Below are 27455 nucleotides of genomic sequence, written 5' to 3'. Positions count from 1 at the left end.
CCGGCCCCCACCCGTTGCAGCGATGAGTGGGCTCACCTGGAGGGTGGCGCTGGTGCGGTGTCGCCAGTTTACCCTTTGCATCATCACAGACCCCCCACATCCTCACGCAGCAGCGCGTCCCCTCTGTGTGCAAGGCACTTGCCTGAACCTCTAGATAAATATTAATAAACCTCTGAATAACTTCATCCTCCTTTCCCTTAAACTGTACCTTCTGTGCCCGACCTGCACCACGCCACGCCTCCAGTGACCACCGTGGGACGGCGCGCCTTCTGTGAGGCTGTCCCAGCGATCGCCTTAACTCCTTCCCCGCGGGGCACGTACGGTTCCGTGGCAGCTGCGTCGCTGGGGCGCAGCACCCGCTCACCGGCACAGTGTGCGGTGCAGCCCAGCGCAGTGAGCGTCCTAACCTTAGTCTCTGAGTCCCTATGGCTTTCTGGGAGCCTCTGCCCAGAGCTGTGTGCTCTTGAGTGGAGGAGGGCACCCTACCCGGTGGTTCTGGGGGCAGCGTCTCACAGGGAGGGGGCTTGGGCCACGCGGACCACCCACCCGTGGTAATGCAGACCCTGTGGGGGCTGCGAGACAACAGCTTTTGATGAATCCGGAGCTGTCCCACTTTAAATGCTTCCTCCCAGGTGGGGTGGCGGGGTGGGAGGGGGGCCGGAGCACAGGAACTTGCTGGGCCTGTCTCCATATACATGGAAGGGGGGCTGTACCAGGTCGCTGAAGTGTCCCAACAGGAGGATTTCCAGCAGAGGGTTTGCAGGGATAGCAGGAGGAGGGGAGCACGCCTCTGTAACCTGAGCAGCGGAGGGAACGGAGGCGAGTACGCAGCCTTGCCCGGCGACGGGACTGCGCGTGCGTGCCCGCATCTGGCCGGGCCCTCCTCCTGTGAGACGCTTTTGCAAGAGCAGGTCACATACGGTGTATAGGGTGAGCATGGTGTGTGTGTGGGCATCGGGAGACGTGTCAGGATGTTCAGATGCGTGTTCCTTGTGCGTTTGCCTATGGGCTGTGCCAGAAGGAGGTGGAAAGTGTGCCTGAGTCTGCAGGAGACAGCACGGCTCTTGGCCACAGAGCTGCCAAGACAGTGCCCAAGAAGTGTCCACGCGCCCCCTGGGAGAGCCCTCCACGGGGACACGCCGTCCGAGGTTTGTTCCTTGGTCGGGAAGTTCCTCCGCGGATGTGAGCAGGACCCGTCAGGGGCCACTGCTCCCTGCCCTGCGCATGCGCGTGGCCAGGAGGCAGCTGAGCCCCCGGAGGCGGACGTCCCTCTGCTCCCTGCCTCACTAGACAGGCAGCGATGGTCTCTTGTCCATCTGCAGGAGCTTGGGCTGAGCAGAGATCCAGAGGTCGTCTTCGCCCTTCTTCTTCTTCTTCTTCTTCTTCTTGCCCTTGCTGCGCTCTGGCTGCTGGCCGCACTGGCCACACCGACCACACCGGCTCCAGCAGCAGTGGCAGCAGACGAACAGCAGGACGATGATCACCAGCAGGGGCAGCGCCAGGATGACGCCCAGGCAGATGGTGTTGAAGAGGCCCTCTTGGTGCTTGGTCATGAGGATGTCCCAGATGTCGTTGAAGAAGGAGTTGACTTTCTCCATGGCGCTCAGTTCACTGCCGAGCGCTGGGCTCGGGGACACAGCTTCGCGCACTTGCTACTTCCTCCTCCGGCTTCGGGCCTGGGCCCGCCCCAGAGCGCACCTGAAGGGAGCAAACAGACGGTTCAAGAAAAACGTGGTGGCGTGCCGTACACCCCTCGATAACGTCATAGATCCCAGGCCGAGGAAAGAGGAGGGGATCGAAGGTTTCCGGAGTTCGCTGACATTATTATTGAGGCTCCGTAAACAAGAGAAATGCATGCATTTAGTCAATATGTATTCTATGTGTTAATTCTTGCTGTGGATAACACACCGCATGGGGCTGAGGATGTAAAAATAGTCGGCTGTCAGACCCAGCCCACGGGAAAGGCTCAGCGTCGCTGGATAAATGACCTGTACAGTCAGTGTGTGTGGCTCCCTGGGGCCTCTACAAGAGCAGTTCTCCATCCTCACCCCGCTGCGCTCACCGGGTAGGCACTGAGCACACACCCCGCCAGGACAGCTTTGTAGCCAACCTTTTGCGAACACAACTTGGCGTTTTCATGCACACGGAGGCTGAAGCACAAGGTGAAAGGCTGATGTCTGGCTGCCTGTTGGGGAGGCCCTGGACTCCCCAGGCTGCGAGGTCGCCAGTCCTCATCCAGCTTCACCCTGGTCCTCGCTGTCCCCGCACACCCCCATTCCCTGCTCCGGGCCCCCGCCCTCACATCCCACGCCTGTATCTGACGCGTCATGATTGGGGTGGGGACCACCTGCTGGTTCTCTCTGCTTCCATCTCCCTCACCCCTGGGACCCTTGTCTCTGCTTGCTGTCCCTCAACCGAGCCTTCCCAAGCCGCCTCCCCAGTCTGCTGCTTCTTGGTGGAAAAGGGGACTTGAAGGTGGCTCTATCACGGTGCTTGGAAACTAGGCTGGGGTCCCGGGACACCCCCTGCTCCCGTCCCAAGCCCACCTTCCGGCTGGGTCTGCTCTGGTGGCCTGTCCAGGGCAGCCCCTCTGCCTTTGGCCCCTCCTCAGCCCCTCCATGGCGCTCATGTGTAAGGTCCCAGAGGCTCCTTCAGTTTTGGAATCCTCAGGTCCTTGTGTCCCAATGAGACTCGGAGGACAGGCATGATTCCAGAAAAGTTAAGAGACCTCTCGGTGCAAGATATTGCCCAGGACCCAACAATCAAAGCCCTCGGTTTTCTCATCCCAACCAACTCTCTCACTGAAAAATGGAGAAAGACCCGGGGTGGGAGGTGACATGTCCGGGGATACACAGCCGTGACAAGCACCCAGACCCCTGGACTTTCTTCAGTGCGTCCAGCCTCTGCCAAGGCTGCTGGGCCAGTGGAGGAACGAAGGATAATGTTACTTAACCATTGTGTCTCTGTCGGTAGTTTTCTAATCACCTTCTTGTGTACTCCATCTTTTAAATGAGTGGCAGGGTGGCACGTGGTCCCTGGTGGGAAACGCTGGGGGACCGGGGCCAGAGCCACTGTGTCGTCCTGCCCCCTGCCCTGGGTGATGTGCTGCCGCGGCGCCCGGGGCTTGTCCTTGCGGCCTCTTTCCTTGGATAGCACGCTCTGTAGGCGTCCCTGCACCCAGGGCTCCTGTGTCCTTTGAAGCCCACGTGACCTCAGTCCGGGGCTGCAGGCCGGTGGCCCTACACCCTCATGGTACAATTCACACAGTTGTCTAAGTTGTCTCCTGTGACGGTGCCATGGGGCCCATGGGAGGAAGTGAGACTATAAGTTGGCACTTGTCGCTTTACGCCTGCTGGTCATTTGGCCTTTGTGACGATCTTACCAGGCGGCCGTGGCTACTCCCCAGTCCTGCAACCGGGGGGACGGAGGCGCAGGCCCCACAGCGAGGGGTGGCAGAGCTGGCCTTGCCCACGCTGGGAAGTTTGGCTGCGGACGCCCCGGGGTGGGCCGTTCACAGCTGTCGCTCTGGGCCTCCCCGTCCCCGCCGGGTGTTATCAACCTGTTCTGGGCAGTAGCCCGGGGTGTACAGACTCTCACGACAATTGGATAACTTGGTCACTCCCAGGATTGACCTAAACCTTTATCCCGGTCGGTTGTCGACAAAGATGGCAAAGAGATTGATTTCCCATTGTTCGACACTTCACAAAGGCGTGCCAGGCAGCAAAAATCCGGTCCTGCCCAAGCGAAGGTTCACAGGAAGCACGTGGCCGCCCAAGCTTAAGGCAACAGGCCACAAAGAAAACTATTCTCAGAAGTCGCAGTGCGCGCCCCACCCCCCACCCCGGGGCCTGGCAGCATTGTGCCCCGGGTCGCCCACATGCCACCCGGCCCACAGGCCCCCGACAGAGGAAGCCGCCTGGTACCCTGTCACCCACCGCAGCCACTCACTGCTTCTTGCCATGCCACTGGTCCCCTGACTTTGCCATGACCTTTGTTTTGACCTCAGCCCGATGGCCCAGCAGTGTTTGGCCTACCGAGAGGGATTTTGCTGCACTGTGGTGGGAAGACTTGGGTGCTTTTCTCTACTTTGATCCTACACGGAAGCTTTCCTGGGACCAGAGGCTCTTTGCCCTGCATTGCTGTGGTTCAAATTAGACAATGACAGCACATCAGTTGACAGTTTCCATGGAGGAGGAGGACCTTGGAAGGAGAGCAGCATCTGGACAGAGAAGCGTGGGTCAAGGATGCTCAGAGGTTACAGGCGCAGGAAGGTTTGAAGCTGCGAAGCACAGGAGCCACCTGGGGGGCCCGCAGCCCAGAGCAGAGGGCTGCAGCCCAGGGGCGGAGGGCGTGTTCCTCTGGGGGCTTAGTAACCAGGCCGGAGAGGACGCGGAGACCAGAGCTGCTGAAGAGCTCTGGAGAGCGCTCTTAGAGAGGCCCTCGGCATTGAACAGGCAGGTGTTGAGCACCTAATTCATGCCGTGCGTGGTGGTAGGCGTCGAGGGTTCAGTCACGATGGACAAAGATACGGCTTCTGCTACTGTGGAGCCTCACAAGCCCCAAGGGGCCCGGGTCATTGAGGGATCGTGCCATAAAAGCCAAATATAATCAGTAAATTCCAACTCGGGCCGCCGAGTGGCTGAGATAGAAGCGTGGACTTGCACCGTGTGCCTGTCCCAATGCCCCGGGCCCTCCTACCCCTACCAACCTTTGCTTCACAGTCGCCCATCCCACGGCACCTAAAAAAGCCTTTGAATAAATAGATTTCTCTTCAAGCTAAAGCTAAGTCAATAATTTACTTCTGGATTCCTAGAGGCGCTTATCTGAGTCTGTTCTCCATACAGCCAAAGAGAGGATTCATTAACATTTGGGAACCCAGTCTGGGGGAAATCCGATGGGAAGGTATTCTTTATATTTTTTAATCTGAGAACTCTCTCTTAGGCCCCCCCCCCCGGGCCCCCCACTGCTGGTCTCTGCTAATCTATAGTGTTTCATTAATATTCATGAGCTTCACATTATTAGCATTTCCAGGAAACAATTGAGTATCTCCTTGGTGATTGGAATGAAAAGTTCGTGCTTCCATAGACTGTTTTTGCAAAAGGAGCCACACTTCAGGCCTTAGAAATGCACTCTGGGAAACCTGTCCTTTGCTGGCTCTTAGTTGTCGCTGACACTGAAAGACACTCGTCGATTCTTGTAAAACCCGCATAGGTGCCAACCAGCCCGGATTGTTTGATTGTGGTTGTGGGGGTGGGGCTGGGGGCACTGGTCCTCAGCAGGCCCTGGAGCCGTCCCAGGCTTCGTCCAGGCTTCGGGAGCCCTCGCTGTGTCCAAGGCACGTCGGATCCGTCCTGGGGAACCGGGAGCTGCCCCGGAGCTGTGTCCAGCGCGGGCCCTCACACTGGTGGTCCTTCTGGAGCGCCCCGAGCAGGGGTGGGGCGCTATGGTTCACACCAGCCTCTCAGTCGTGGGCGGGGCGAGCACGGGGACCGGGAGGGGTTAAGGGGAAGTGGTTTAGAAGAAATGACCATCAGGACAGGCGTCTGCCCCACATCCGGCCAGTGTCTGCTTATGGAGCGTGTGCTACATGCTGGGAGCTGTGTCCGAGGACCCGCGGACTGAGCCCCGCCTTTGTGTGCGCGTCAGAGAACCCAGCAGACCCCTGTGAAAGTGCAGTCGCAAACGGCGCTGGGAGGAGAAGCCTGCGGGCGGTCAGGGCAGGCTCTGCATGGGATGACTTTGCTATGGTCCGAATTACAGGAACGGCGAACACAGGTCGGGCGTCGGGAAAGTCCTGAGCCGCGGACTTGACTTCCGCTGAGCCTTCGCCAGGAATGGGCTGGACAGGCTTTCCTCCTGCCGCGGCGTCCAAAGAGCCCCGGAGTTTAGGGCCGGGAGTTCCGTTGCTGGGACAGTAAGCGGTGTCCCTAACAGTCTGGAACCCCAGGGAAACGATGCGTTCGTTGTTCTTTTTTTCAGATGAACAGTCGGACCCCTTGCTTCTCCTGAAAAGAGCCAGAAAGAACCATGTGGCTGAAGGGCCCCAGCGGCAGCGAGTGGGGGGACAGCGTGGTGACCCAGGCCCAAAAGGTAGGCGGCCCCTCAGCCACGGGGCCCCTGAGCTGTGTTGGTGGCTGCTGTTTGCCGTTGAGCCATAGGTTGTACTCAAGCAGGGACCATGGTCGATCTTGTTTGTGATGAGCTCTGTCACTGAGGCAAGGGGCACAGGCGCGCGAGGGCGGCCGCGGGAGGTGGCGACTACCGTTGTTTGGGGCCAGCGGCCGTGCGGACGGGTGAGGGTGGCGCCGGAGGGTGGACGCATGGCCTGGCCCGGGTGTTCTCCAGCAGATGTGGCAGGAGAGGGACATGAGGAAGTGTCCCTGGGCTGGGCTTGCTGTCTCCAAGCCCTGGTCCCGCTCTGGTCGTCGAGTCTGGGGCACTGATTTTCTCTAAACTAGGAGTCGCATCCAACAGTCTCTACCCGACTCCCCTCCCTGTCTCCTGGGGACCTGTGACGTCTTAGCCAGCCCCAGGTGACTCCACCTGCCTGCCCAAGCCTCACACCAGCTCTCAAAGCCACCGTGCAGCCCTCACAGAATCCCCGAGGTGACAGCAGCGGCGCGCGCTGCCGCCGCCGGGGCTTGAGCAGAACCCCAGTCCGTATCACGAGCCCTGCCCGCCGGAGCGTGTTGTGTTGACGGGTCTCACCTTGCTCCCCTGACGTGCGCAGGTACCGTCTCATAGGTTACGGACTGTCTTGTACAAAAATCGCCGCACCACAGAATATAATCTGAGGGTCGATGATTAGATTTATAACCAAAACCTGGCCTTGGGCACCATGAGGTAGGTATCAGTATTCTCCCCAGTTTAATTAATTGCCTCAAGTAACGAGTCCAGGCACAAAGTGGGAGCCTTTCTTCCTCCCCCAGCTGTGCACTTAGGGGGTGTAACTCAGCACGGAGGCTTTGAAGATGGGGTAGTATTTTCCTCTGTGGTTGCAATTTTGAACAAAAGCACAAGCAGACGGTCAGTATAGAGGTGACAGAAGCACTGCAATCGCTACAAACAGTGACGTGCTGCTTCCCCACGGAGACGTGCTGGACTGGAAGAAGGCGGAGCCTCGTGGCGGGTGGGTCCCGCCACATCGATGAGGAACTGGAGGCCCAGGGGGCAGCTGGTGGAGTCAGGGCGGGGTCAGTGCCCGCAGGCCCAGCTCCTCCTCCTGCCGGGCCTCCCTACAGAAGTCCTGAAAACTGAGCACCGAGGTGCCGGCGGCAAGGGGCCCGCCTCCCTCCCGGGCGCAGGCCGGCCCGCTGCTCCGCCCCGGGACACCTCTGTGGGGCCACGCGCCTCAGCTCTGGCTGAGGGGCGCGGGGTCCTGGAGTTGTGTTGGGAGGACTCCCGGGCTCCTGGGGCCGCCGTGGAGGACGGTGTCCCTGGGTGGCTGGGGAGCCCAGCACGCGTGCGGACCACAGCCAATAGCGGAAGGAGCGTGGATAAACCTCTGTGGGGTGGAGCCTCCGAGACAGAAGGATTCTTTGCTGCCGCAGTTGGCCTGTGCTGGCCAACACACGCGACAAACAAGCAAATGTCGGTGATGATCAGAACAGTGGCGGGGGGCTCGGCAGCCCCCTAGGTGCCGGTCAGACCCAGCAGGGGTTCGGCCGAGTGCCTCAGGGTGCTGGTGCCGACCCGCTTCCTGGGCTCAAGTCCTGACCCTCCTGCTCACCAGCTGTGTCACGGCGGGCGGGTCCCTTAACCTCGGTCGGGGCTCAGGTTTCTCATTGTAAAGGGGAGTGGATTGCAACAGGCTGCTGTGAAGTCCACCAGTGGCGGACGCGATGCCTCCCAGGGCCAGGCCTGGCTGCAGCCGCATAGGCCGGCCTGGAGGGCCATCCCTTGACTCCTTACCTCGCCGTGGTTCTGTTGGCCTTCGTAGAAAGCAGGGTGATTCTGGAGCCGTGACTTTGATCGTCGCGGTCACCTTTCAACGAGCGCGCCTTCTCCCCTCCCTGCACTTTTCCCGTAGTGAGGGGCTCGCTCGATACTCAGCCATTTTCAAAGTGGCCGGTTCAGAGTCAGGACACAGATACCACTGAGCGCGGTGTCGTGCGCGCACAGACCTCTTCGCCCTCTCTCCTCGGATCCCCCATTCCACGCTGAGTCGGACCCGCGCCCCCTCCCGCACCGCCCTGTCCCCCCACGCCGTCCTCGCTTCTCCCTGCCCGTGCATTTGACGAGCTCTGGGCCTGTGGGCACAGCCGCGGGCGGCCCAGACATGGCGAAGTGACCTGCTTGCTTTCTGCAGGGAGCCGGCAGATGATGAACCGCACAAATACGCCAGCAGGTGTTGTCAGGGTGACCCCGGGAGCAGCTGGCGTGGCCCCAAGGAGGGACGTGGAGCTGAGGTCCAGGGCTGACAGGGACGCTGCGCACACAGAGCCCAGCAGGGCGCCTGCTCCGAGGCGGGAAGGAGTCTCCACGCTAGAGGATCGGGGCGGGGCAGCGCCCTGGCACCTTGAGCCTGCACAGCGACATGGGCTTCCCGCTGGGCAACACAGGGCGGTGTGCGTGCGACGTGCGTGGGCGGGGGGGGGGCGGGGGGCGGAGCGAGGGGCCTTGGCAGCCAGGTGCCCCGCCCCCTTCATCTCCCCGGTCGCCACATTGGTCCGAGCCCCAGGGTGGCTCTGGTTCGCCTCCCTCCAGCTCCAACTAGTGAAACCGCGAGTGATCATGGTGCTGCTCGGCCTCATCTTCGCGAGGACAGAGCTCTCCTGGTTGGGTCCCCCCCGCCCCTGTCATCCCAGCCTCGTCCCCAGCGGCCCCTCATCACCCCGCTTGCCCTAAGCTCTCCCGAGCACCCCTGCTTTCCTCCACGGTGACCTTTGCATGCGCTGTGCCACCTGCCTGGAAGGGTCCCATCTCGGGGCCTCTGTCCCCGCCTCCCCAGACGCACCTCTTTCTCCGCCGGGCTCCACGAGTCAACCCCCTGCCACGGGCCTCGTCTGTGTGTGTCACACTTATTTGCTTTCTCGGCTCCTCTCAGTCTCAGAAGCTCCTGACCGCCGTGGTCTCACTGGGCCGTGTGCCGGGCCGGCCTCACGCTGTGCCCGTCACCTGGCGCTGCCGCTTGAGCGCCCGGTGAAGGAGTTCTTTCTGGGCTGGGACTCAGCAGCAGACCGATGTGGCCTGGTTCCCCCCGTGAGGGTGGGGGGCTGTGTCCCCCCGGCCCGGTTTACATTGGAGAGGCTGGGGGTTCCTAACCCCCAGCACCTGAGAACACGACCTTGCTTGGACCCAGCATTCTTGTAGGTGTTCTTGGTTAAGATGAGGTCCTACTGGGGTAGCGTGGGCCTGTCATTTTATCTGGCTTGTGTCCTCATGGAAAGAGGAAATTGTTTGAACCACCCAGTGTGTGGCCCCTTGCTACCCCTCTTGCCTCACCCCCACCTCCACCCCGTCAGGGGTCTGTCCCTCGGCTCTGTCTCCAAAATCTATGCCAAACCCACCCACTGCTCTGCGGTCTGAGGCCAGGACCCGCCGTCTCTTGCCCGATCACGGGACGGCTCCCTGACCCGCCTCGGGTGCTCCTGTTCTGTTCGCTCTCCCCAGCCGTCTCCCCCCACGGGCCAGATCGGGACCCCCCGAGCCCTGCGCGCACCTCTTTACTTCAGGCCTGTCCCCCTCCACCCCGCAGGACCTTGCCCGTCCCCGTGGTACGTCCTCTCAGCTCCATCACATTCAGAGCTCGGTTCAAACGCATTTCTGCTGAAATGTGACCTCATCCCCTGCCCCACCCAGAGGCCTTGCTTAGCCCGGCTGTCCAGCTCGGCCGCTGCAGACCGTCCTGCCTCGCAGCCCCGGCAGGAGGAACTTCTCATTCACACGCGACGCCCTCCTCACTTTACCCCCTTCGGGACAGTCCCCCTGCTCTGGGAAACGAGCTCAGTGAGAACTGTTTAGATGCCCGGAGTCTGAGTGAGTGAGTGACGTCACGCCAGTGAGCCCAGAGGTCCTCAAAGAAAAGAGGTCTTGAAAAAGTGTTCATCAGTCAACCCAGGCCCCTGGGGAGGGAGAGTGGGAGCGACGAAGGGCCTAGAACAGTCACATCTGTGGCCAGACTAGGATGACAGTGACCCACCCTGGAGCCCCCAGGCCAGCCAGAGCCTCCAGACAACTAGCTCGTTTCGGGAGGGAATAATGATGAAGAAACCCCCTATCACTGAAAGCAGCAGGGAGTGGGGGGCGGGAGTGGGGGGCGGGAGTGGGGCTCTATCAGCTCCTCAGTGATCACCCACCTTCCTCCTGCTCAGCCACAGAGGGCTCACTGTAGCTGGGACTTTCTGATAACAGGAGGTCCTTCCCTAATTACTGTGCGCTCTATTTCAGGTTCAGCAGAAGAGAAAATTAAAAAGCTCCATTCATTTCACTCCAGATTCGAATGGGTCAGTCTTTCAATCAATCAAGGATTAATTAAGCTATGCTAGGAAGTGCCGGGGAGGTAAAAGACACCCTCTCTACTTAAAGATGATACCAGGAAAATTATTAGAGCATAATTAAGAACAGTGGAACGAGTTGACAAGGGTTTTTTTTGTTTGTTTGTTTACCTGGGCTTCCCCTGACTTTCTGTTACGGAAGAATCTCTAGCCACTTTATCTCCGTTCCCCTTTGCAGCCTCTTCTCTTTCCGTCCTAATTATGTTGTCTCCAAAGGGTCCATGCCGTGGACTTTGCCAATAGTTAGTCTTTTTCAGTCACCCTTAGGGTGAGACGCTTGGTCCTGTCTGATTCTTTGAAAATTCCAACTGTGCTAAATATGATTGAATACAGTCAGTCTCTCCAGCCTGTTAGCTGGTCAACAACTTCCTCATATTTCTGTCTCTGAGGTCATCAAGGAAACTTTCTGGCGTGTGTTCTCCTGAACCAGAACCCTTGTAGTCAGGCATTTTGCCTCCTCCACTAACATAGTGTGGAGTCTGGGCATCACTCACTCAAGCACGTTTTCTGTTTTCTTTCCTGCCAATAGATAGGAGCACCTTTCTCAAAGGGCTGGGTGTTTTATCCATTGTGCTGCTGTGTGTTAGTCTCAGTACCCAGCACAGGGCCTCGTGCACAGTGGGCGGCAGTAAGTGTTTGTTGCATGGATGGATGGAGGGAGGGAGGGAAGGAGGGACCATGAATGCAGGAATGGGTGGATGAGTGAATGAGTGAGGGAGTGAATGCGGTGCTGGGAATGAAAGAGATGCGAAGTGTGGAAAGCATGCAGCTCAGGTGCGCCTTACACAGTGGGCGCCTTAAAATAACCTTGGGACGATGTAACACTGTATTTATTATTATACCGCTCACATTGTGAGAAAGGTGAAAAGATCCACTGAAAGACTTGTTTTGTCGTAAGCAGGGTTTGGTCAGCTTTCACTGCCCGGTTTGAAGAGGGAGCCAGCCGGCTCCGAGGGAACTGGGGCAGGCGCGCTGGCTGCCCCCGCCCTGCCTCGCCGCTGAGTGTCCGTCCGTCCCGAGCCGCGCCTCTCCCTTTCAGCCCTCTGACCCCAGGACCCAGTTTCTCAGGGGGGCCTTGTTCTGTCCCTCTCTCTCGGCTTTCTCATCTTCATTTCAGCGAGAATGCTCACTTGTTTTCCTTTGCCTGGCCTCTTTTGACATAGATACCTCAGGAGGCCAAAGCCTCAAAACAGAGCCCTGGCAAAATGTCTTATCACCTTTCACAGGAAGAGGGGAGGCTCTGTTGAATCAAAAAGCTGCCCTTCGTCACATTCTTACTCAGAGTGCAACTCCGTGCGTGTAACCAAGGTTTGACTGACGCGGCCTCATTCAGCAACTTGGGAGGGTGGGCCTTTGTGCCCCCATTATACAGACGGGCAAACTGAGGCTACCGGAGATTTAACTGATTTGCCCAAGGCCGTGCAGCCGCTCCAGTACAGAAGAGGTTTGACTATAGCCCCATCAGAGTCCCAGGATCCTGCTGTGACCGCCGTGTACGCAGCCCACAGCCAGCATCCTCGGGAGGCCGAGGACTGTAGTCCCCGAACCATGTCTTCTGGGATGGGGGGTGTTCACCCGCTCCTTCATCCGTTGGCCAGTTTAAAGTCCGCATCCTGTGGGTACACTCCTGATGAACTATGATGCCTTCTGTGACTTAGCAGCTCACATTCTCCCGGACCAGACGTGTCGGCAGAGAAGCACAGAGTAATACCGCACAAGACAGTGGGCGTTGGGGATTATATCCAATGCACAGGCCCCTTTATTTAATGTTTTTTCCGATTTCCTACAAAGTTCTCAGTCTGCAGCTGGTCCTGAGCTTTGGCCACGCTAACCTCCCACCTGGCCAGGGTCGGCCGGCGCCGTAGCAGGGCCTCTGTTCCCCCCCCCCACGCCCCGTGCCCCCCCCTGCTCCCGGCTCCTGGCCCCTCCCTGGCCCCTGGACTGCCCACTCCCACGCAGTAGGGACTACGCTACCTGGTCTTGGTGCCGTCCCGTATGCAGGGGAGAGCCATGCCGGGGGCTTGAAGCAGAAATGAGGGCAACAGGAAAGACTTCCTTTCCAGCTTGAGGGCTGGACCTGGTCTTGGGCTAATCAAATGAGAAAGAAGAGGGACCTCTGCAGGAGCCGTGAATATGATTCAAAACACACCCAGGACGACCCCAAAGGGTGGCAGAGGGCTGCAGGGGGCGGAGGGGCAAGCGAGCAGTCGGAGGACCCAGTTCTAGCCTTGGGTTGGCTGTGCTCCCAGTGTCTGGCTGTGGGCCCAGCAGTTCTGCCTCCTGAGCCCTTTTCTCATCCAAGCTGTGGAGCTAGGGAGCGGCCCTGATATGTCCAAAGAGTGTTGTGAAGAACACACAGGACGTGCATGTGAAAAGGGCACCGAGAAGGGAGAATTGCAATCTAAATGCAAGGCAGTGGCGTGGTGGAAAGACGGCGTGAAGGGGCTGGATGAAAGCTCACATGGGGACTCCGGGCGGCCCTCGCCAGCCGTGCAGCCTGGCCCTCCCGCCCGTCCCCCGGTCCTTTATGAATCGGTCTTATAAGCGCCATTTCTAACGTGGAGATTTGCGGGCACACACGGTGACAGCGACACGCACTTGCGTTTGCCGTCTGCGTATGTCTGATCCAACCACATCCTGGCGTTAGTGCTAATAAAACCTGTAGCCATGGTTACAGCGCAATTCCTTGGCTATCCAGTGCTCATTTTTATTTTTCAAAGCTCTTTGGTAAGCATTTGGAGCGCGTGTTGGTGGGTGTGGTAAGTGCCTAGGTGAAGTTTTATTTTTGGCGATGCTGAGCCCAGGCTCTGAAGTCATCTTGGGTGGGAGCAGGGTGGGGCCGGGGCGGCGCCTTCTCTGTTCCACAAATAAGGGGGAGGCTCAGTCACCGAAGGCCGAGTCTTCACACGTCACCTCCTCTTGGAGGGAAAGTGTGTTTTTTGAAAAAGCAAGAAGACAACGAAGCGCTTGTGTGACTCTGGGTCTCCCACACAGGTGGTAATTAAAAAATAGACCTTAAATTCGAAGTTGCATAATCCGCCTTAGTATTGCAGAAGGGAACTCGGCGTTCTGCGGACTTAGCAGCAACAACGGAACAGCTGATTCATTTTTCTCAGCGGTGGTCGAGGGTGCGGTGGGCAGGCTGGAACACTCGAGAACTAACGAGGTGGCAAAAATAGACAAGTATGCAACCCAACAGCAGCACAGAGTGGCACTGGAGTGTTAACAGAAGTTCAGGACAGTTAAAAGTCCAGTACTACCTTGCTGCAATCTTAGGGTCTAAAAGTAAGGGCCGAGCCACAGCGGGGAGCAGAGGCCTGCGAAGGGGGGCGCGGTGGGAGCGCTCAGGGCCTGCCCCAGGGGTGGGGGGCTGGGCGAGGAGCGGATGGCACTGGAGGGCGAGCCTTCACGTCCAGGGTGCTCTGGGCCAAATCTGCATCCCTTGTGTTGTCGAATGCAGATTTTTTTCTCTTTTTACAGCTTTGGTAAGTCATTGTTGGTGACCGCAGAGGACCTATGCGAGTGCCCTTGAGCCAGCAGCCTCTCTTTCTCTGAAGTGCGTGGCACTTTCTCTGTCTCGTCAGATGCAGCTTTAGATGCCTCTGTGCTGATGTGTTGTTACTGCCGAGCTCCTGTGACCGAGGAATTGTGGAATGGCCACTAGCCTCACCCTGTCCCCGGTCCCCTCGGTTTGCTGCCCTCATCCCCCGAGTGCCTTCCTCTCCGCCCCTGAAATGCCCGTCCCGAAGGGGGCTGCAGCCATTGTCGTGGGTGTAAGCAGGAGAAGGGGGAGGATGGATGGAAGACGCTGCTTATGCTGTGAGTTGCGCGGGGCTGGGGGTAACCCCGCAGATACTAACATGTGCGCGGGCGCACGCACGCACACACAGAGGCGCCCTTTCCTAGGCCTCAACCCTGCACCCGTCAGCATCTACCATCTCTGTTCCGTCCTTGCCCGGAGCCCTGAGTGCTTTATGGCCGACGTTTTGGAAACTGCGTGGGCCGCTGAGAGTGGCGACAGTGAGGCCCGTCACTTAGACCTTTCTCCATCTCTCTGCGGGCGGCTCGCGGCTTGGTGGCCGGCGGGCTCGGGCCAGCCTGTAGGTGTTCTCTCTCATTAGCAGCCCAGGACGCTTTTTTTCTTAAAGTCAGACTAACACTCAGAGTATCAGGGACTTGAAGAAATAGTACATTGGGTGGGAACGTTTTGACAGAGCAAATGGTCTGAATGCATGGCCCTGCCCCGGCGAGTCAGAAGGCAAGGGGGTCCCCAGGGCAGCAGGTGGCTTGGGGCAGCCAGAGGAGGGGACAGGCGTCCTTGTGGTGCTCCTCAAGGGAGAGTCTGTGGGGCCCCAGGTCTGCCTTTGACTTTTCCCTGGTTGCATCTGTTCAGGCTCCTGCAGGTGGTCACGCGAGCTGCCTCCTTGGCTCACAGCTGCCCAAGGGCCAGGGGAGCAGCGGGGCTCGTGGACTGTGGCCTGAGAAGCCGGCCCCGAGTCTCGCCGGTGACTTAGTGAGTGTCCTTGGGTAGGGCACTCGGCTACTGTGGGCCTCAGTTCCTCCATCTCCAAAATGGGGAAAACATCTGACAAACACACAAGAAAGCAACTGCACGTGTGCCCGGATGGAAGGACGCCGGGGGCAGCGCTGGCGGGAGACGGGCTGCTGTCTCGGTCCTTTGGTCCTGAGGGCCTGACCACAGGCACATACTTTCCAAAGCCACCTGACAAGGGGACGCTGAGTCAGAGCAGACGACACACCTGGAAGTGTGCCCGGCTGCTAGAGACTCTGCAGAGACTGAGAGTCACAGCCGGACTCGTTCCAGACAGAACGCACAGGGGGCGCGGCAGAGCGAGGCTCCTGCAGTCGGCGGGCAGCCGGGGGCCCGGGGGCCTCGGGAAGTTGGCTCCCATGCCGCGAGGGCTTCCTGCTTCCAGGCCAGAGTGGACGGACGCACGGCTCGCTGCCCAGCCCCCACCCTTACCTGGCGGCTGTCACCTGTCTGCGGGGTGGTGCTGGGCAACCTGGGTCCTCCGTGTGCCAGCTGACCCGGGCTTCCCAGGGCTGGCCGAGCACAGAGCACGTCCGCCCTGCTGAGCCAGTTCTGAGAAGTGCGTTCAGTCACCCTCTGCCTGGAGGTGGGGGTGCTGCATTTGCGGCTGACCTCTGGGTGACCCCGGGGCGGGGGCCATTTGTACAGAGAGGGTGCGAGTCTCCCTCTGCACATATAAAAATGGTGCTGCCCACATGTCGTTCTTTGTATATGAAGAGGCTAATAGTACAAATTGCAATTATATGCATCCATAAATTGTGCCATTTGAATTAGTTTCGCTGCAGTTGCACATGGATTTTTATTTCAAGAAGTGCTAGTTAAGTATGTACGACGTGTGTTATGTGTATACAAACATGGTGGGGAGGGAGAACAAAGAGGTGTAGGAATGGGTTCCCATCTGAACAGAGCTTCTTCATGAAACTGTGAACACTCCTACCAGGTGGTGGTTCAAGCCCCCGGACCTCAGGTTCCTCACCCCTAAGACGGGAAACTAATGAGCCCGCTGACTGCATCACCGCCCGGTGTTGTTGTGAAAGTCAGTTAATAATATCATGACAGTTCTTTGTAAACGGGAACTGCCTTCCAAGTGTAATGTCCAAAAACAACAACAGCCATTGGAGGCTAAAGCAAACATCAGAAAGTCCTAAGTGCATGCGCCATGAGAAAGGAGAGGGGTTGATCTTGGCTGGGGTTTTAAGGGGGAAGGGCGCAGGGAGGAGATGCAGGCTGTGCCGAGCCCTGTGCAGAATGTCACCATGGGGAGGGCTGGCCATTCGGGGGGAGAGGGAAGTCAGGGCGCACGGGAGGGAAGGGGGCAGCAAGGGCAGAGGCTCAGAGGCCGGCGCGTGCAGGACACAGGGCTGGGGTGGCGGCGCAGAGATGCTCTGAGGAAGAGCACGGGATGAGGCGGTCCGGGCATGGCCGGGACAGTACCAATGGCCCCGAAGGCCAGACAGAGGGGCCATGGGCCCCAGGGAAGCCCCGCAAGCTGGTGAGCAGGGGACATAGCAGTGTCGGCGTTTCAGACGCCACATTCTCTTCCTGAGCTCCCTCATCAGTCAAAGTGCGTCTGGGCCGAAGCGGGGGATTGTGCAGGGTGAAGCCCCCATGCTTGGCTCAGCAATCACAAATAGTACAATGAAAACACCCCCTTTTATTAATAGCATACGTTCTCCCTTAGACAGAAATCTGATTATGAACCAAAATGAAATTTCACCAAACCAATCAGAAAGACCCTGCTCTTTACCTCCTGCTCCCTTGGTCGGGGGGGGCAGGAAGGGGGATAAAAGCTGGGATGCAGTCGCTTCCCCAGCCTTCGAGCTGACACCAGGTTGGCTGGCGCGGTTGGTTTGTGGTCGGGGGAGTCCACCAAAGACCCTGCACTGACAGCACGTCCTAATTTTTTACAGGCTCTTGGAGACCTTTCTCCATTCAGTCCCCGGTCACGTGAGCAGGGGAAGGTTTCCTGCCCTTCTCCACAGATGAATAAACTAAAGAGCAGAAGCCTGTGCAAAATTCTTTTAAAACAGTGGTTCAGGGCTGAAGGCCTGGGATCCTGGCCTCCTGGTTTCCCGGTGGGATGCCTTCTCACTACACTAGTTCCTAAAAAGCACCAGGAAAATGAGCAAACGGGCACCCTGTCGCCTCTGCCAATCAAAAACCTTTCATTTCTCAGACTCCATGGGCTTTGTGGTCCCTCTCTGGGTCGGAGACTCATATAAACACCTTTACCCGGACCCCCCAGCATCCCCCACTCGCGCCCCGAACCTCCTGGCCCCTCTCATGTGCGTCTCAGTTAAAATGCTGTTCCCCTTGGGAAACCTTCCCTGGACCCCTCACTGGCGCATGATGACCACCCACAACCCGCTTTAGGCTCAATGTTTGTTTAATCATCTTCCTTCCTTTCTAGACGGACTCCGTTCCCCTCACGGCATCTCCCACATCTGGGGCATGTTTTGCTCTTGGAAAATACCGGCCAAATTAATGGGTGCACATTTCTGTAGATGAGGAAACTGAGGCTCCCTGGCATGAAATACCCAGGGTCTCCCAGCTGATCAGGATCATGCGGCCGCTGTGCCCCTGAATATCCAGGGGTCACTCACTCTGCCTCACGGGTTTCTGGGCTCACACACAGCCCTGTGGGCAGAGAGAAGACACTCAGGGGGAGAACAGCCACCCGCTGGAATGTCAACATTCCGGACCTGGAGAACCCTTACAGTCCGGGCGCCGACGCCAGATACTCTCGGGCATTCCAGCGTGTAAGTGCGCCCTGCAGGCCTCTCTGGGTGACTGGCTGCTGTGGAGTCTCTGGCGAGGCTGCCGGTGCCAGAAGCAGAGATGCCGGAGGGGAGACGTGACCGCCCCCCCGCTCCCCCCCATCGCTGGCCTCCTGTGGAGATGGGCCTCAGCCTCCCGGGGGGCCGCCCCGAAAGTCAACATGACGCCCTCGCCCTTCGGAAGTGGGGCGGGGTGTTGGAAAGCCCCGCTCGGCTGTGTTCCTGGCGTGTTGGTGTCTCTGAACTGGCTGTGTCTGGTGGTTCCCGACTCCCAGGGTGAGAGCGCCGAGTCCGCGTGTGTGGAGCGCTCAGCATCTCTCTGTCTCACTGTTGTCACTGCAAAAGGTTCTCCCTGTTACTTTCCCCAGAGGGAGGGACACTCTGGTGGCCCTTTTCTTCCTTTCCTGAGCTGGGTTGTTGACACAGTTGAGGCCGAAGGGGCCAGGGACAGCCACGCGGTCTGCCGCCGGCGGCCCCGCTGCAGACGGGTCAGTGCGCCTGCTCTGTGCAGGGGGGCCGGGGCCCTGGTCTCGTCCGAGGCTTCCCCAGGTGCTGCTGCACCTGCCAGCCACCTGGGCCCCGATTCCAGAGGGAACGAAAGATACAGACTGTGAACTCAAGGAATTTGTTTTTCCCTTGGGGAAATGGTTGAGCCCAGGATGAGAACAGGAAAGCGTGACTAGTTAAAGGCCCCAGGGGAAATGCAAACAAGCGGCTCTGAGAGCAGCGAGGAGGGCGCTGTCAGCTCCAGGGAGGAATCTGGGAGGGGCTTCCAGGAGGCCGGGACTGGAGTTGGCACCTGTAGGGAGAACGGGTGACTCAGCGCGGGGAGGATGGAATGGCGGGGTCCCAGGTTGCTCAGGAAAGTACAGCTGGCTCCGAGAAGGAGTCCAATCAGGGGGCCCGGCTCCAGCTCCAGCTGAGGTGTCCAAGCTCCCGCGGTTACCACGGCGACGCTCAGCACTCCCTCCCCCGACAGCTCTGATTCACAGGATCCCTCCGCAGACCCCAGCAGGTGTGGGGCAGCTCTCCCTCCTCGCCCCGGGAGGAGGCCAGGGACAGAGCTGGGGGTGACGGGCAACGTGCTGGGTGAGGTCCTTACAGGGTGTTTTTATAAATATGTTTGGCCGTGAAAGCAAATTGCTGTGCAAGAAAACTTGAGTGGACAGGGAATCTGCATCCTCTCCCCCGACTTTGAACACACTTTATCCCTTTGGATATCCTTCAGTTTGGTGATAATCCTGATTTCAACGCTGGGGTCACAGGGCCACCTAAGCTGGTTCCAGCTGGCTCTAGTTCAAAGGGACCTCTCTCCCCCTCGCTCGCTCTCTCTGACTCTCACCCGCCCCCCCCGCCCCCCCTCCCCACACACAGTCCGCCGACCCGTGCAGCAGTATTGCTGACATTTAGCGCAAGGTCGGTAGACACCAAATGAGACATTTATCCAAGAGGGGCAAACCTCTATCAGCGGTTGCAAAGTAGAAGCCCACGAGGTGGATGTGACCCGTGAATGGATTCTGTTTCCTCCATAGCTTTCCAGATTCAAAGCACTTCCTCCCGCCATTCCCACCGTTCCCGCCGCACCGACGCTACCGCTTTAGGTGGACCGTCTTGGGTCAAAGCCCGGGCCCTGTTCCCCAGCGGTCTGACCACCTCCCTTCCCTGATCCCTGGGCCGGTCTGTTTTGAGAACTGTCTGTGAGCTGAAATCGAGGACCCAGGCACTGGAGTCAGGTGCCAGTATGACCGGGACTGGGAGTTCCATCTGCAGAAGCAGAGGAACCTGTGTTTAGGAACCCCGTTAGGAACCTGAGGTTAACGGGCAGCTATGACGTACCAGACCCGGAGCACTGGGGCTACAGCGAGGCAGCGGCCGGGGGAGAGTGGGATCTAACTGGGGGTCGCAGAGGTTTGTCAACAAAACAAGGTGGAGCCAGGGGAAGAGCACTTAGCTCCTGGGAGAGACCTCCGCTTCCTCACCTGTGAAATGGGGATCGTAGTTGGGCTGTCGAGAGGGTTACACGAGAGGAAGGCGGCGAAGGGGTTACCGCAGCGCCTGGCACGCGTACCTACCCCGCTCCATAAATGTTACTGTTGTCGCCTGTTGCTTCCTACTCAGTCACACCAAAAGCATTTATAATTCACCCACATATTCTCCTTGTCAAGCATCCAAATGATGCTGTACCTCTCGGACAGCAAGGGGTCATCTTGCCCATAAAGGTGTAAGATCAATGGCAAGAAATATGGGACCAGGTGTAGAAAAGTATGCCACTTAATATGCACATTACCTTCAAGAAAGGAAAGTGGATCCTAAGTATGTTGATAAGAATGTGAGAGAAGGGAAAATAGTCTGACGGTTCCTCAAAAAGTTCAGCTAAGAATCACCATACAGCCCAGCATTTCCACTCCCAGGTACGCGCCCAAAGCAACCGAAAACAGGTACTCGGACTGGTCCTTGTACGCGCGCGTTCACCATAAGCAAAGGGTGGAAACAGCCAAATGTCTACCAACAGATGAACAGATAAACGAATGGTGCTATGTGCAATAAACGGAATATCACTCAGTCATGGAAAAGCACGAAACACCAGTAGATGCTAAACCTTGGGCGAACCTTGAAAACATGATGCTACATGAAGAAAGCCAGACACAAAAGGTCATACATTGTATGGTGCCATTTATATGTAATTACAGAATAGATAAACCCAGAGAGACAGCCTAGAGATTGGAGGTTGCCAGGGGCTTGGAAGAGGGAGCAATGCGGGGTCGGGGGTGGGGGGTGGTAACTGCTTAGTGGATACGGGGATTTATTTGGGGGTGATGAAAATGTTGTGGGATTAGAGGCTGTGGTTACACAACATTGTGGATGTACTAAATGTCACTAAATTGTTCACTTTAAAAAATGGTTCATTTTATGTCATGTGAATTCCTCTTCGATATAAAAAAGTATGTGGAAGGAGATAATGTAAAATTTCTTGAAAGCTAATAGGTGGTAAACAGAAAAGGATGGTACGGTTTCCGTTAGGAATTGCTTAAGAAATATAAAATGTCATAGCTATGTTTTCAGGGTGAATTTGCCCATTCACTCCAGAACCAGAGGTTGAAAGGCTCGGTGGCTTCAGTGCCCCCACAGAAGGGGTAATATTGTTAGACCATGAAACACTGATTCCTGGAAAATACCAGTCAGGAAGGAGCACCAGACCTTCTTCCCCCTGTGACACATGCTCGGTGACAGTGTGTGCTTCCCCTATCCCAGACAGGGTGGAGGACGTGCAGGCGTCAGTCTGGGAAATGAGATGTTCTTTCCAGGGCTGGCTGGGAAGGCCGTGCCGTCCAGCCGCTGAAAATGGCACAAGTCAGCTGTCCCTTGGAGGGGCTGGTGGCATCGCAGGTCGTGTCTGGGTGGCGGGGGTGCGCGGTTGCTTCTGGCTCCCTCTGGAGGTTCGCGATGGGACGGGTGGGTCACCCTCTGGGCAGGGGGAATGTCTCGGGTCTGGAGCGGAAGGCGGCGTGGCAGACGGGAGGCCGGAAGCCATCAGGCATTTACAGGGAAGGGGCTTGACGGATGGGGCAAGCCTCTCAGCGTCACCCCTTGTCCTGCACATGACGTTGAATAAACGACTGTGCTGCGCTTGGGAAGCAACCAGGTGGGTGGGGGACCACGACGGCTGTCATTTCGGCGCACTTCATACTCTTAGCCGCGCTACTCGGCAGATGGCTGCGGGGAGCGTAGCCTACACGGTGAAAACTCGAGAGGGCCGAGGAAGGTTGGGTGGGATTTGTGTACTCCGGGCCCCCAATGGCTGGGAAGGTCACTGTGGCCCCAGCGTCAGTTCCTGGGTGATGTCGGACCCCTGTGCACGAGCGGCTCCCTGGTTTCTCGGGGCTCCGGCCAGAGGGGCTTCAGAAGGCTGGCACGCTGTCCCCTGGTGGCGCGAGGGTCACAGAGCTCCAGCAGAGGACGCAGGCGCAGGGTATTGCTCCGGTCGGGGTGCGTAGGCCGGGCTCCTGACCTGTCCTGCAGTGCCCTCTTTTTCAAGGGGACCACGGTCACGTGTCACTTAGGTAAAGACACGTGCGTGTGCTGTGTGTCGTGCTGTTCCCATGGTACTACAGCTGATGCACTTCTCAGCTTCCTCTCCATCCCCCCAGCCCAGCCGGACACCCCTTCCGCCTCAGGGTGGGCGAAGACCGAAAGCACAATGACACTCAACCCTCCTTATTGTGATTAGAGTTTTCCCTTCCTCCGGCCCATTTTCTGTTGCGACTGGCCTGGCCAACGAGAGGAAGTGGCTGGTGGGCCTCCCTGACGCCTGCCTGGCTTGCAGGTGGGCTTGCTCTGGAGGAGAGTGGAAGTCAAGCGAGGAGCCTCCCCGCAGGAAGGAGTTTCAGGCGCTTAAAAGCAAGTCTGCCGCAGCTTATGAACAGTCGTCAGTGTTGACCTAGAAATGAAGCCGTGGCGAGGTTTCCTTTCATTTCTCAGCAACAAACTCCACGGAGCAGCGGCTTGCCTGCCACTGAGGGAGCAAGCTTCTTCTCCGGGGCAGGATTCGGGTTGGGCGCTGCCATGGCCGCTTGAGAGCCACCGTGAGAAAGGAACCTTGCGCCTGTGTGACGTTCATTCCGGAACCTGCCTGCGCTTGTCCAGTCTCCACTAAAGGTCCGCTCGCGTCCCCAGGGGGAGGCCCGGTGGGACGGCCCGGGCCCACGTCAGACGGCCAGAGCCCGGGCTGCTCCCTGTGGGCCTGGGGGTCGCCCTCGCTGGGACCTGCAGCAGCTTTCCCTTTGCCCCTCGCAGCGGGCGGTGCCTGTCTGTCTGTCCTCTCTCTGTCCCCATGCCTGGGACTTGGAGCTCCCGTGGTTTGCCTGGAGCCTCTCTCTTCCGGGGGGAGACTGTGCATCCATGTTGGATGGGAAACTCTGTCCCGTCCACGGGTCTCAGGGCGGGCGGCAGGGCGTGTTGGTGAAACACAGAAGGGCGAGAAAGGCCCCCAGTGCTGTCCGGGGTCTCTGGGAATTCTCCCAGGTCTGCGCCCCGCGTCCCGTGGAGCCGCTTGGGGAGGACTCAGCCTCGAAGGCAGCCTTTCTATTTTACCTCTCTGCCAGCATTTCGGTCCCCGTGTGTCCCCCCTCTGTGTGAGGGATTGGAGGTCCAGGTGCTAGAAACCCTGGAGTTCCTGCGCAGAAAGATGGAGCTCCCCTTCCGGCCCCTCCCCAAACAGCTGCTGACTCGGGCACGCGCTGTGCCTCCCTGAACCTTGGTTTGCTCATCCGCAAAGTGAGGGGGTGGGGCAGCTTCTCGCTCAAGTGTTTTTCCATTTGAAGCCTTTGAGTCTGTGGTTACTTCCTTTTTTTTTTTTTCATCAACAGCCAGTCCTATCAGAAGTCTGTTGACTTGAAAGGTTTGATGTTGGCATAGAAGTCAAGCTTCACTGGGTTGGAGAATAGGTCAGGCTTCCCCACTGGGGGCAGAGGGAAAAATCCCAGATCCAGCCCCGGCATCCATCCACGCAGGAATTCAGGGCCCCCGCTGGTCCAACCGGCACCTTGGATCAGAACAAAGCATCCGCCCTGGGGGCGCTCGGAGGCGCACGGGTGGCTGTGGCCCAGCGGGGGAAGATGGGCTGCTTTGGGCCCCTGGCGCTCCCGGGGGCCCTCGTGCAGCGCGGAACCCGCTTCCGCGTCAGGAAGGCCTTCACTTCGGGGTTCTGGCCGCGGTGGCCGCAGAGTAAAAAGAGAAGCAGCCAGAATAGATGTGAGCCGTTGATATGACAGGAGATATAACTAACTACTGTCTTAAAATACCTCATGCTGGTCCAAAGCTGCAAGTCAGGGCCCAAGGCGCTGCCCAGATCCAGCCCCTGCACAGTCTGTCCTATGGCTTCCGGAGCCTAGATGAGTGGTAATAATAAAATCCCGTACATTTTTATAGAACCTTACACTTTCAGCAGCACATTCCATGGACTTTCTTTTTCAACTTGACCCTGTTTTTAACCATTGCCCTGGCGAGTAACAGTTACCCCCATTTTAAGTGTAAGGGAAATGAAGCTGAGAGATTCGAAGACCTGTTCAAGGCCAGCCAGCCAGCCAGCCAGGGCTCAAGGCGAGAATTGAACCCACGTCTGTCTAGCTCCAAGTTCAAGGCCCTTTTCCTTCCACAACAGGTGCCGTAAGATCCTGACCTGGGCGGGGGCAGCCAGACCTAAGGGAATACCATGGGGAGGGGGGCAGTTGGAGTCAGTCTGAGGAAGCCATCCTCCACTTTAACAATGGCAGGACTCGCCCACACCCCCGCAGGGGGTTCTGGGGAGCTCTTGGCAGATCTCCCAGTTGAGCTGAAGTAGTCCCTTCTCCCAGGGGAAGTGATTCCGGGGGACTGGCTGACTTGGTTAAACACGCCTGTACCCCCATGCGCCGTTAGCCCAGGATTCTCTCCGGTATCCCCGGTATCACCTGTGAGGCGTCTGGGCAGCGCCGTGGGCGTCTAGAGGGGCTCCCATTGGGAAGCCGGCGTGTGCTAGGAGAAGAATCTCTGTAGGCCATTCCCGACACGCCCAGGACCCTCAGCCCCCATGCTCTTCTGAGGCGGCTTTGGCTCCCGCCCCGCGGCTTTCCTGTTCCACAGGAGCGGCCTCCGGCCCTCGCTGAGCTCCAGGCCCGAGGAGTCGCGGCCCACCCCACAGCCCCACCCGGGTCTCTCCTGGGGTCTCCAGCTTCAACGTGTCTGAGGGTTCACTGCCACCTTCTCCCACAACGCGCTTCCCAAACGCGCTCCTCCCGCAGTTCATGGGATTTCCACGGCGAGCGAGCGGCACAGTGCCCCCCCGCCCCCAGCTCAGCACCACATGACCTTCCCCTCTTCCGTTCCCTCCTCCATTACCACGTGCAGCTGGGCACCAGGACTTCGATTCTCCTTCCTACACATACCGCTGAAACCTGTTCTCTTTCCTTGGTTCCTACTGCCGGTATTTTAGTTGCGGTCCTCCCAGTCTCCGCCTCCCGTCTCTCCAAGGAGCCATCCTGCGAGGAGCCAGCCTTCTCTGGTCATTAGTTGTTTCTCGAAACACAAATCTGACTGCATCCTTTCCCTGTTTCATAACCTAAAATGACCTCCCCTGCTATAGGAGAGAGCTCGCCATTCTTGGTGCAGTCTTGGCTTGGCCAAAAACTCCGTCACCTTTTTTCTGTACAATGGCTCTAGTAACGCTTAGTTGTCTTTAACGTCATTCAAAACAATTTTGTTAGATGGTACTGTGACAGCTGTCGTATCAGCGTGCATTTTTAAAAAAACTTATCAAAATTGGTGAATTTTTATGCAGCCATTTTAATATCGAAGACAGAATAAAACATGTAACATTTTCAGCCTATTACGCTTTATTATTTCAGGAAAGGTAACCATGCAACTGAAATGCAAAAACAATTTGTGCAGTGTATAGCGAAGGTGCTGTGACTGATCAAACATGTCAAAACATGTTTGCGAAGTTTCTTGTTGTTGTTGACATTCTGGCCAAATAACTCTTTGCTGCGGGGCTGTCTCATGCACTGGAAGACGTTTAGCAGGACCCCTGTCCTCTACCCACTAGAAGCCAATAGTGGGAGATGGCCAACATACGCAACATATCCAAATCAATGAAGTTATTGGTGAAAATGAAAAAGGTGTCTTTTATTTACAGAAAAAACTAAAATGATTTTTTGGTCAACCCAAGGACACAACCCCCATTCCGCGCCTTGTCCCCAGCCTGCCCGCCTTTGCACGTGCCCTGTCCTCGGCTGCACGCCCTTCCCTGGGACCTCCTGGTCATTCTCCACGCCCTGCCCGCCCTCCACCTCGGCAGGGTAGGCGTCCGTATTTTGCTGTGTCTCATGTGCATCCTTGTTCTTCCCTCAAAAATCTGGGCAAAAAAGTGCGCATGATACATGGCAAAATACGGCACTTCCTGGGGGAGTGTATCACGCCGTCCCTGGGATCCTTCCAAGGCCCCTGCGGCCGCTGCCGTGAGGACGTGGCTTATTCTGAGCTGCAGTTTGTTTCCATGCCTGCCTTATTTATCAGACGGTGCGTCCTCGAGAGCAGAAACGGTCTCACTGTCTTGGGACTCCGAGGCGCTGACAGGCTGCGTGGCACACAGTAGGCACAGTCAGTGTCGCATGAATGGGTGGAGGGGAGGGACACCTGCATCTTCGAGGAAAACGGTGACTTAGCTCGAGGGGTGCTCATTGTCCTCCTGGGCGTAGTCTTCAGGGGACAGGGCAGACGCCATCCTGGCTCTCTTCCTCCCCAGGCTGAATGGTGACCAAGGACCGAGGCTGGGGAAGCATTTGTTCTGCACTGCGTTTCTTTCCTACAATTGTATCTGGGGTGAAGATGGGGAGCCAGGATCTCAGAGGAAATGAAGGGCCTAATCATTTTCCAGCACCGCTGCCTCCAACCAGGCAGGAGGTCGTCAAACTCCTGGCAAGACCCTGGCTGAGTTCTTTAGGGGGCCCTTGCAAACCACCTGTCAAACGGCTGGGAACAAGGTGCACCATGCCACTTTTACAGCTTCCTTCCACCTCGAGGCTCTTCCATGCTCCAGCAGGACTTGCGAGGGTGGGGGGTGGGGGGATCCTTAAAGTCAGCTTCAGGCTCCTGTGAACTTCAGTGGAGTCAATGAAGCACAACAGCTTTGGGCGGAAGGTGCTTCGGAGTGGCTCCGGTGGACTTTCCCTCCCCTTCCTCCATGGACGGGACCCAGGGAGCCGTCCTGCGAGGTGGCAGCGGGCTGGCTGCCGCCGCCTCCGAGAAACGAGGGACGTGCTGATCCGCTTTGGTTTCCCTTTCGGTTGGCAGAGCTGGTGTTCCCACTAGCTAACGGCTGTCGTTTACTTAACTCCATTATGACATAATGTGTTCCTGTGAAGCTCCTGCAAACGCTCGGGAAACAGGTCTTACTGGTCCTCGGTTCTGGGCAGGGTGGGGGGCTGGCCGCGGGACCCTGTTGTCAAAGAAGGGAGGCGCAAGCAATCTGCGTCCCAGCAAGTACGTCCCCGGGAGGCTGGGGAAAGAGGAGGCAGGTCCCGTTCCACCCCTGGCTCCAGGCCATGTTTTCATTTTGGCCACTTTCTGAGCCGGGTGAAAATTTGGCTTTACCTGGAATAATTCAGAAACATCTCAGCCCAACTTTCTGGAGAGTCTCAGGCCTTAACTTTTTCAGTAGCAAACAGAATGCCCCTGTGTCCCCGTCCAAGCGCTCTTAGGGGCCGGCAGTTGTTGCCGACTGGAGTCGGAGAACTCCCCCCAAACCCAGCCAAACTGTCCGGTGCCCCTGCCGGGCACCCCGGCGAAGGAGGGAAACTCTGCGGAGGGGCAAGAGGCGACTTAGAAATGATCCTTCAATGTTAGTTACTTACCCCTGGGCGCTGGTCCCATCCTTCTAAGGAAAGGAGTGAGCTGGAAGTCCCCTTCCAAAAAGAGGGCAGCTTAAAGTGTATTAAAACGCAGATACAACAACTACAAAAAGTCTTGAGACTCACCTTTCAGTCCCCCGAAGGGCTTCCTGCCGGCGCTGCGTCCCAGGGATCCCCGGTGCTGCCGGCGTCACCGCGATCTCAGGCGGGAGGCGGGCGGGGCGGGTAGGTCCAGGCTCGGCTTCGG

General features: G+C 57.9%; 1 protein-coding gene across 1 annotated transcript; it reads right to left on the bottom strand.

Annotated features, from left to right (window-relative positions):
• KIAA0040 (KIAA0040 ortholog) lies at positions 1–27455 on the bottom strand. The gene is made up of 2 exons (XM_054587729.1): positions 27335–27455; positions 1–1698 (listed from the first exon to the last, which is right to left on the bottom strand). The coding sequence occupies exon 2, from the start codon at positions 1596–1598 to the stop codon at positions 1287–1289; it is 312 nt and encodes a 103-aa protein (XP_054443704.1). The 5' UTR covers positions 1599–1698; positions 27335–27455; the 3' UTR covers positions 1–1286.

Source organism: Pteronotus mesoamericanus, unplaced genomic scaffold (genome assembly GCF_021234165.1).
Source record: "Pteronotus mesoamericanus isolate MK-2021 breed Mesoamerican mustached bat unplaced genomic scaffold, CSHL_Meso_final scaffold_1186, whole genome shotgun sequence".
NCBI lineage: Eukaryota > Metazoa > Chordata > Mammalia > Chiroptera > Mormoopidae > Pteronotus > Pteronotus mesoamericanus.
Note: the sequence above shows the minus strand (reverse complement) of the source record. Positions and strands in the feature narration are given on the sequence as shown.